Source organism: Gossypium hirsutum, chromosome A09, assembly GCF_007990345.1.
Source record: "Gossypium hirsutum isolate 1008001.06 chromosome A09, Gossypium_hirsutum_v2.1, whole genome shotgun sequence".
Lineage (NCBI taxonomy): Eukaryota > Viridiplantae > Streptophyta > Magnoliopsida > Malvales > Malvaceae > Gossypium > Gossypium hirsutum.
Genome location: NC_053432.1, coordinates 55,060,295 through 55,070,966, shown reverse-complemented (window position 1 = coordinate 55,070,966; position 10,672 = coordinate 55,060,295). Strand labels below are relative to the sequence as shown.

The window sequence follows — 10,672 nt, the reverse complement described above, 5'->3', positions numbered from 1 at the left end:
TACAGTATAATTAATTCCATGTTAGAGCATATAAATTTGGAAAAAAGTAAAAAATATATATCTTAGGATAATAAACTTAAATTATTAATTAACTTTTTTTGTCCCAAAATTATTATTTTAGAAAATTTTAAAAACTTTAAATTTCTTTATATATTGTTTAAGATTTTTTTAAAAAAATACTCTTTCAAAAAAGATAAATTTAGAATTTTTATAAATATTTTTAATTTTAAGAAATATTTTTAATTTTTGAAAGTTATTTTGAATTATTTTGTAATATTTGTTGAGAGAGAGACCAATTTGCTCATTTTCAAAATTGATATTTAAACTATTCAAATTGTAAAATTTAACTCAAACTCAAAACTCGAATTACTTATTCAAGTTGACTTGAATAACTCGAATACATCTAATTATTTCAATTTTATGATTGAACGTTGATTTAATTTCTTAAAATTGAAATTGTATAAATCATTTAAGAATAGAAAATATATTTATATTTGATGAAATGAGACAATATCTTGAGAGGGAATTTTATAATAGACTATTTTACTAAAAAATATTTATTTTCAACTTTATTTACGGAAATGGGCCACTTAAAACTTTATTTACCAAAATGGTCCAAAAAACTTAAAACGCGCCTACATGGAAGCATATAAAGGGAAATTTAAAAAAAGCACGATGACAGGGACTCGCTTTACCCCGTGTCAAAAGTGCACTGACGTGAGTGCACTTTACCCCGTGCTCGAACTAAATTTTCAAAAGAAAAGGTCATTTTTTTAAAATACTATACAAATAGATTAGCTTTTTGAAAATTTATGAGAATAAGCCTTTATAAAGGCCTAAAGTGGCAACTCTATTTTTTTTGTCCACCAATTAATGTGAAAATAAAACTTACAAAATAAATAGGTTTCCCTTGTTTCCCTTGTTTTCTTAAGTAATATGAGATGTGAGATATATGTATATATAAAGCCATGAATAGGTTTGCAACTTGTTCCTAAACAATGTGGGATTCCTTCCTTTTTTAACAAACAACATAAGATTAAAAGCTATACTCTATTTTATAATTTTTTTTACAAAGCAATTTCTATTTTTTTATATTCTGTTAACATTTCTTATATTATAAAATTATCTTTTGAGATCCTTTAATCTTGTTGCTGTCGAAACCATTTTTTAAAGGCATGTTTGAAAAATGGTGATCGACTTTTGAAAAACAAAAACGGGAGTCGCCACCAAAGTACTATTAAAATTGTTAGCATATACAAAAGTACTATTAAAAAGAACAAATTGCACATAAGAAACTTGTACATGAAGTAATAATCTATTCAATTTTAAATGTTTGAAGTTAATATCCATGCAATTCTAATTTTTAAAATAATTTTCCATTATTTCAATTTAGAAGTTATACTTTTAATTTTTTTATTATTTATTTTATTTTATGTTATGAATGTTTGATTAATAAATAAATGGTGAGTATTTGGTACTCAAATAGTATTTTTTTTGTAATTTTAAAAATTTGATATCTTTTTTTAAATATTTATTTATTTTAATATTTTACTAAACTCATTAATTTTTTTAATCTTAATTTTAATTTAATTTTCATCACTTAATGAATACTGATAAATTTATTTCAGATATATTTTGACTAGATAGAGAATCTATTTAAACATAGTATATAATTATGTTAAATACGTTTTTTTATAGAAATATATAATATACATAAAATATAATAATTATTTTTCATATTTTTATATCTAGATTAAATTATATTAGTGGTCACTTAACTATGATTTTTTGGCTATCGAATTATAAAACTTACAAAATGATCACTTAATTATTAGTAATTTTTTAAATATTTATTTTTTTAATATTTTATCATACTCATTTTATATTTTATAAATTTTTTACTTATAGAGTTTAAAAATTTTATTTATAATGTAACAAATGTTAACTTTTTGTAATAAAAAAAATTAAACTCTATAAGTAAAAAAATATAAAATATAGTGAGCCTTTAATTTTATGTTTTAGTTAAAAGAGGAAGTAATACCACATTATCTAAAAACAAGCTGCAAACCTATTCATGAGTCTATATATACACATATATCACATTCTACATTACTTAAAAAAAGAGAAACGAGACTTTGAGTCTATATAAAGATTTATTTTGTAATTTTTGTTTTCACATTAATTGGTGACACAAAAAAGATGGTATTGCCACTTTATGTCTTTATAAAGGCTAATTCTCGAAAATTTTCAAAAAATTAGTCTATTTTTATAATATTTTTAAAAAAATGATCTATTTTGAAAATTTAGTTTAAGTACGGGCAAAAGCGCTCCTCTGTCGCTTCCATGTAGGCGCATTTTAAGTTTTTTGGCCCATTTTGATAAATAAAATTTTAAGTGACTTATTTTTGTAAATAAAATTAGAAATGAATTTTTTTTAACAAAATAGTCTTTATAATACATTAGAGGGCATACTGAGCAAGCTTGTTTATATTTTGATTAGATTGCCTATTTGAGGTGGTTGAATACTCATCTTATTTGAAGTGATAGGTGAACTTTAACTGAGTAAAAAATATAACATTTTTGGCTCATACATAGAGGTGCTCATGGGTTAGGTCGGGTCAGTTTTGAGCTGGGTTCAACTAAAAATTCAGGCCCATTTTTTAGGCTTGGGCTCGACTTAAAAAATGAGCTTAAAATTTTGCTCAATCCTAGCTTGGATAAAAATGCTAAAATCTGGGCCTGACTTGGCCTGCATGTATTAATTTTTATATTATTTTTATATAATTTTTAAATATATAGACTTGAATAATACTAAGATAAATACAACTTAACAAGCAAATATCTCTAAAATAATAAAATTAACAATAAAATAAGTTTTATACAATATCCAAATAATAATAATAAAATAGTAGCAACATAATACTAAAATATTAGCAAAATAGGGAGAAAACAACAAGAAAATAACATTAAAAAAATAGATTTTTTTTGTCTTTTAGTGAATTTGGGCCGGACCTAGCCCGGGCTAAAAATACCTTATCCGAGGCTCGGCCTATTTTTTAAATGGACATTATTTTTTATTCAAGCCCATTTTTTGTGCTTATATTTTTGCTCATACCCTCTTACATTTCGATCGGGTTATTAAACCAGGCCGAGTGACTCGACCCATAATCAGGTCTACTCTTACATTGATATGTCATACAAAATACTAATTCTGTATCATTATTTTACAAAGTTAAAGAGTGGTATGTAACTATTAGATCATATATTGTAGCTATATTGCTATTATAAGAAAAATCATATAGGTTGTCATATTACTTGTGCGTGTGAAAATAACAAATATAGAATATAAATACTTATTTAAAAATAATATATTATAAATAATAAAATATAAAATTTGAAAATAATTGATAATAATAACATATTAAATATATATTATATTAAAATTAAAAAAATAGATTAAAATTATGTATTATTTTTTAAACGAATATCAATATTATTTATCTCAATGATTTTTTATTATTTATAAAATTTAATTTATTTTTCCTTTTTTGTCATTCGTCTCTTCTTCCCTTTATCATTGTTTATTCAAATATAGACAGGTGTGCCAAAACAATTTATTTACTTCTCTACGTCTCAACTACCATTACCAAAGCTCCAATTTCAAAGACCAAAACGACTGTAAGACGTAAGACAAAGAACTGCCAACCATGAAGATAATGGTAGCGGTAAAGCGAGTCGTGGATTATGCCGTTAAGATCAGAATCAAACCCGATAAGGTAAATAACAATGGAGATCCATGGTTTTAAACCTTAAATCAATTTATGACAATTTCCACAAAAATGTTTTTTTTTTGGGGTAGAGTGGGGTTGAAACCCAGAATGTGAAGATGTCGATGAATCCGTTTTGCGAGATAGCTTTAGAAGAGGCTTTGAAAATTAAGGAATCTGGGTTGGCTAAGGAGGTCGTTGCGGTCACCATGGGACCTTCGAACTGCGTCGATACGCTTCGAACGGGTCTGGCTATGGGTGCTGATAGAGGGATCCACGTCGAAGCTGCTCGTGATTTGGTTCCTCTCAGTGTTGCTAAGGTTTTGAAGAAGCTTGTTGAGGTTGAGAATCCTGGGTTGCTCATTCTTGGAAAGCAGGTTTGGTTTTTTATCGTACTTTTCATTGTTATTTAAGGATGTTCTTGCTTAAAGATTCTGAAATGTTTGGTTCTGTGAGTAACTTAAATGTCGTGGTTATTTGGGATTGTTTTAAATTTGGGTGAAAGTTCGTTTTTCCCCTTAGTTGTCTTTCTTTTTAAGGATGTTTTTTGCTTAAAGATCCTGACATGTTTGGTTTTGAGGGTAATTTAAAGGTGTTGGTTACATGGGGTATAGGTAAATTATCTTGCATGAGTATGCTTCTTAAATTTTTTCGAAGTATTTTCATGGACATTTTGGAAAATATGTCCTACTAACATCTGATATGGGTACTTCAAGAAAAATAAAGAATCAGAGCAACATAATCTGAAGGTGTTGGTTACATTGGATTGTTTCATAATTGTGGGAAGTTTTGATCTTCCAAGTGTTTGATGAAATGGTTTATATAACAGTGTAGTTGTCCATTTTATTAGATGGAGCTGAAAGCGATGATTGATTATGTTAATGCTGATTTTTGTTTAATCTTTAATGAAAGAGATTTTGAATGTTATTGAAGATTTAAAGGATATAGGACTATGTTACTCAGATTCTTGGGTGCGCGTATTGGATACTAGTATATGTCCAACACTAATATGTTTAATTTTTCTAAGTTTGTCCATGTATTTGGGAAGTCTTCGGTGGATTATCTTCATACCTATGTCCCAAAAATGTGTTAGACACAGGTACTTTAAGAAAAAATGAAGAGTTGGAGTATTTATATGGTTTTTTTCCTGTTTCAAATGATGAGTTCGGATAACCAATGCAGGCACTAGTTAAGGATTAGGATTTTATTCCCATTGTTTTTCCTGGCTTCACAAAAAGTAATTCATTAAATTACACTTTCTATAATCATTGCCTTAACGGTTAACATTTCCCTTTTGATAATTACCGAAAACATGGAGTAAAGTGAATAAGAATGGTGTTTCCTGTTTTAATGTATTGCTCTTTTTCCTTATGATAAGTCTGGTCATGATCTCAGTTAAATTATTCAAAACGTTCTCATCTTTTCGGAGTTTTCTCCGGAAAAGATTACTCAATTCCATCTTATAATCATCACATTTAGCTATTTTACATTTTCAAAGTTTTCTTACTTGAAAAGAGGCATTTAGGTGTCTAGTTCATCGACAAGAGAGTTTCGTGATGAAGTTTTTCTCTATGTTTCAGCCTTAAACGAGTATGCCACAGTTAAATTTACCAGATCATTGATATGTTAATCTTTCATTGTATATTTATTGTTTTTAAGCGGAACTGGCTTCCTTTTTCTTCTTTTACTACCTCTTTTGTTGGAAGAAGTTATATAGAAAATGACTTTCTTATTATCCTGATTCTATGTAGGCAATCGATGACGACTGTAATCAAACAGGGCAGATGATAGCTGCGCTACTCGGGTGGCCTCAAGGAACATTTGCTTCAAAGGTCAGTTCAACAGTCATATTATTTGGGAACTACCCTTCTATTGCTATTTACTACTTTGCATTTTATCTGTTCTTTTGGTTCATAACATATGTCTTCATAATTCATATAAAGCTTTAGCAGAACTAGTATTGCTTTTTCTTGGATGTAAAATCACATTTGGTTAATTAGAAACTAAAACCCTTGCCTTTCTTTCCTTTTCTTCATGAAGCTCACGTGTATGACATGTGTACGAGGATTTGATCCTCCAATGACCTTTCAAATACGTGGAAAAAAGTGAACATACCCTTGTCAGACACATTCATATGCAACACTTGCACCTGAGTCTAAGTAAAATGAGCTAGTACTGACCAAAGGTCATAAGAAGAAAATTTGAGATTGGCTGTTAGGGGTATTAGAATGTCTGTTGGTTTTGTTCTTTTCTTTACTTTTTTTGTATTTATTTTATTTGGACTCGGATGTGAGTGTTAGACACAGGTATGCTCAATTTATTTAAAGATTTCCATCTATTCAGAGGGTCATTGGAGGATGTCCAAATATGTTACAAACAGTTAGGGCGGAATTTTTGTTTTTAAATGAAGAGTTAGGGCGAAATAAGTACCTAACATCTATGGTAGCATGTCAAATGTTTTTGTGGTCTTGACTGCTGTGTTTTTAGTAGGTTGTGTTGGACAAGGAGAAACAGGTGGCAACTGTAGATAGAGAGGTGGATGGTGGTCTTGAAACACTCTGTTTAGACTTACCTGCTGTGATAACGTAAGTACCTAATCCGATCAAATTTTCATGTTTATTATAAGTAATCACTAATCTGAAGTTTGTTATTTGTGTCTGGCACGTTAAAGCTACTCTGGGGACAAATCATACCAAAATTTGTTAGTTAGTGAGAGTAAGCATGTTAATTGTTAACTTTTATACTATTGGAATAGGTGTTGGATATGGGTATATGTCTTAACACATGGATTCGTGACTGACTTATCTGTTGAGGGTCTATGCTAAGTTTGTAAGTCTGATCTTGAACGTTCGTGGTTCAGTTGTGGTAAACTTATGATATTTTACACCATGCATCTATGTTCTTGGGATTCTTCATTTTGTTTGAAGTACACGTGTTCTACACCCGTGTCCAATATGTATTTGGATATGGGTAATGAGGATATGACCCTCCAAAGATCTTTTAAATACATGAAAAATATAAAAATAATAAATTTGAATGTGCCTGTGTTGAATACATGCTCGTATCTAATGTTGGCACCTGAGTTCAAGTAACAAAGTTGTGCACAATGCACCAGCTTAATAAGACAATAATGGGAACTTTTTAATTGCTCTGTCTATAATATATAATTCCATTGGTACCGTATGTGTACCTATGTTATCTGGACTCGAGGCAAGTCTCAAGTATGGGTACGTTTAGGACACGGGTATGTTAATAATTTTTTTCTAAGTTCTCCCTTATCATTAGAGGATCCTACCTCCGTAGGCCCACCATACTCATGTCTGAATGTATCATACAAAGGTGTCAGGCACGGATATTTTATGAAAAATGAAGAGTCCGGTTCAACATAGAGAATTGCTTTGGATAATTTAATACAGTTTTTATTATAGGCAGTCTTCTGGATTCTCATTTCAAGTTTTCTGTGATATGCAGCACTGATTTAAGACTGAACCAGCCAAGGTATGCAACGCTTCCCAACATAATGAAGGCGAAATCAAAGCCGATAAAGAAGTATACTCCGGAAGAGTTGAATGTCAAAATCAAATCTGATTTAGAGGTTGTTCAAGTCACTGAACCTCCCAAGAGAAAAGCCGGAGTGATACTCTCGTCTGTCGATGAGCTAATTGACAAGCTTAAGAATGAGGCTCATGTAATTTGAACATTTCCTCACTTCTGTGGTAAATGGTCTAAGCTGATTCACAACTTGTCCAAATAATGATCTTCAAACTCAAACACAAGAGTTTACAGAAATGAAAGTCTATAAACTTCCTGCTCAATAAAGCTAATATTTTTTTATGAAATTGTTAAGCAAAAAAACTGAGCAAACCGGAAACCGAGTTGAACCTTAATGTTCAGTTCAGACACTTAAGCATATTTGGTTGTGCTGTAGAATTCGGTTTGAATTGGTGTCAAGAACATTTAAAAAAAAAATTCAATTCCCAAAATTTCATAATGACCATCTAATTCTTGATTTATGAGTTATTTCAGTCAGTATAGAAGAATTTGAATAGTTTAAATAATCAAATATTTTAATACTTGACTTGGCTAATCAGTTTGTAAGTTAAAAGAAAAAGGACAACTTGATTAAAATTTAAAAGTTGATAACTAAAAAGATCCAATTAGAAGTTATATAAATACATGGTAACTGTTGTTATTTGCATCGTTTCTCTCAGGCTTTATATATTCAGTGCCACAAAACCCTTGTGCAAAGCGGTTTAGATCCTTAGGAAGCTGAAGAGTGATGGAGAGCTAAGGTTGCAACTTGAAGTGTGCAAGTGCAGATTTCTCATCAAGTCCTTTGGAATCATAGTAACTAATGAAGTCTTCAACTGTGGTCTCACGGTACCATGGAGGGTTTTCTTTCGACAATAATTCCTTAATTGGTCCATAGATCCTGGTTGAAGGGTACAAATGTGGAGTGAAAAAGCATGCCACTGACACTCTGGGGCCTTTCTCATTTGCCAATACCTGATGTTCCACACTTTTCAATTTGTCATTTGATATAAGCTCCAACAAAATACGATCAAACAGTATTTGGAGGATCACAAATGCATTATATCTATGTTAATAGGAGTCGAGTATGAATATTCAATAAATGTATTCAGCACAGGTATATTCAATCTTTGAAGCAACATAACATACTTGTAAGAGATCTCCAATGTTAACAACCAAAGCCCCAGGCAGAAAAGGAACATCAAACCACTGATTTTGATGAAAAACTTGGAGTCCACCAATATGATCTTGAAGTAAGATGGTGAGGAAATCAGGATCAGAGTGCTTTGTAGTTCCCAGAGTCAGTTCAGGTTCAGGACATGCCGGGTAATAATGACTCAAAAGACAATGCCCTTTCGAACAATCCAACCCTATGAGGTGGTCGGGAGTTAGCCCTATTGCCTTAGTAACTTAAATAAAGTTGTTCCTAGTTTATGAATCTGTTTCGAGAACTCCATTGTTATATCTCTGCAAAATATGAAAATATTAACAACATTCGATGGGTTAGGCTTTAAATATTAGGGATTTGAGTGCGGACGTATACGAAAGAGTCATAACATAAAAAAACAATTTTTTTTGTCCACAAAAATAGTTTTTTATACGTCTGTATATATAAAACCGCTCAACTTAATTCAGTAACAAAATAAGCAAGAAATCGAAATACTGGATTCTATCTCATATATCAAATCGAAATAAAGACTTTCGCTTTTTATTTGCAATATTTAGAGTTGATACGTTAGACACAGATAGATCATATAAATCAAAGTTACTTCCATATATAACCTTTTTCGTCTTCTCCCTAGTATAATATGATTTCTTTACTTCGGTTGGAAGCTCGTGAAACCCACGCGCCGCCGCCAACATCTCTTCCAACACACTTTGGGGCACCCCATGATTGACCACCTGGAAGAACCCAATCTCCCCACCCGCCTTCCGGATTCCTTCCACCACCTCATCGGACCGGGTTTTAATGTTTTCAAGGTCAACCACTGGAATCGTGAACTGGGTTGGGATTGGCTTGACGGAATCATGGTCCTCCACCTTCGGCCGGCAGAAAATCCGGGGAATTTTGGTTATTCCGGCGTCGACGAGACCTTTGACGCCTGATTTAGAGTCGTCAAAGGCTTTGAGTTCTTGGAATCTGTCATAAGTAGTTGGAGTTTGGGTGCCGGAATCTCTTGTAAAGCTAGCAGCCATATTTTATCTGTTTGGAGTTGCTTTGTATTAAGACATGACAGGGATTTTAAAATGACTAAAATAACATAATACTCACTAACTTTAACTATTGTCAACTACCACTAAATGACTAACAAATTTATTCATGGAAAAATAAGTGCTCTGTTTAAGGACCTTCTGCAATGTTCTGTGCATGAGGAGGGTAAACAGCATTTGGTGAAACCAGTGACCATGGAAGAAGTTAAGAGTGCAATTTTTGAGCAGGGTAATGGAAAATCTCCAGGACCTGATGGTTATACCCCTCACTTCTTTGAGAGTGCACGGTCTGTAGTTTGGGAGGACGTTTTTGCTGCAGTTCAATGCTTCTTTTAAAGCTCTGAAATGCTTCCTGCTTTCAATACAACAACCTTGGTGCTTATTCCCAAGGGGCAGAAACCTAGTAATGTTGCTGATTTCAAGCCAATTTCTTGCTGCTGTAACTTAGACCTTGTGAGATGGTTGACACCTTTTCTGCCTAATTTAATCTCACCACGCCAGAGTGCTTTTGGAAAAGGGAGGAGCATATCTGATAATTCTCTTTTAGCTCATGAGTTTAGAGGGTATGGCAGAGGTAAAATTTCAGTAGATGTGCCTTAAAAGTTGACTTGAAGAAGGCTTTGATTCATTGAGTTGAGGTTTATTCTTGGTGTTTTGAGACTAAGAAAGAAAGAAAACGAGGCAATGAACTAGCAAGATGAACTGATTTTCAACACTGTATTTCATTTCAGAAAATTGCAATATCTATCTTTTTGTTTTCCAAACATATCATTAATTCAACTAATATATTGGAAATAAGAAAATTTGTACACAAACTGATTACGAAATCAGCACCTAAACACATCAAGCATTACCAACTTAGTTTGTTCCTAACTAATAGTGAGTTTGGATGGACAGTGTGTTTATCTGCGTTTAGTGTAAAAACAGCGGTGGCGGTGAGATTAGATACTGTATGTTAAATAAACTTAAATGAAAGTTAAGAGTCATGTAAGTGAAAGGTCAAGAGTTGAAAGGTCAAGAGTTATATTGTTTTTTAATGGGTTTAAATTAGTAGTTTTTTGTTTAGGAAAATGAAAGGTCAAGAGTCATTGGTTTATGGTTATTATTAGATTTTAATATTTTCAATTTTTGTTGTTTTAAATGGTAAACTATAGCCTATAAAT

General features: G+C 31.5%; 2 protein-coding genes across 7 annotated transcripts; one reads left to right on the top strand and one right to left on the bottom strand.

Moving 5' to 3' along the window:
- The first annotated feature begins 3,550 nt into the window (after positions 1–3,550).
- On the top strand, positions 3,551–7,606 carry LOC107888863 (electron transfer flavoprotein subunit beta, mitochondrial). Its single transcript, XM_016813111.2, has 5 exons — positions 3,551–3,776; positions 3,860–4,144; positions 5,519–5,599; positions 6,258–6,352; positions 7,239–7,606. Exons 1-5 carry the CDS (start codon positions 3,708–3,710, stop codon positions 7,462–7,464), a joined length of 756 nt encoding a protein of 251 aa, XP_016668600.1. The 5' UTR covers positions 3,551–3,707; the 3' UTR covers positions 7,465–7,606.
- A 150-nt stretch (positions 7,607–7,756) lies between these two features.
- On the bottom strand, positions 7,757–10,228 carry LOC107888864 (1-aminocyclopropane-1-carboxylate oxidase homolog). 6 transcript variants are annotated; one of them, XR_005901053.1, is made up of 4 exons: positions 9,648–10,218; positions 9,081–9,501; positions 8,448–8,765; positions 7,757–8,273 (listed from the first exon to the last, which is right to left on the bottom strand). XR_005901053.1 is itself a non-coding variant. In XM_041076256.1 (3 exons), the coding sequence occupies exons 2-3, from the start codon at positions 9,492–9,494 to the stop codon at positions 8,730–8,732; spliced, it is 450 nt and encodes a 149-aa protein (XP_040932190.1). In that variant the 5' UTR covers positions 9,495–9,501; positions 9,648–10,228; the 3' UTR covers positions 7,757–8,729. The 6 variants fall into 6 exon arrangements, 3 of the variants coding, with proteins under 3 accessions (XP_040932190.1, XP_040932191.1, XP_016668601.1); XR_005901051.1 differs by having other exon boundaries at positions 7,757–8,286; positions 9,648–10,197; XR_005901052.1 differs by having other exon boundaries at positions 9,081–10,203.
- Positions 10,229–10,672: the final 444 nt, after the last annotated feature.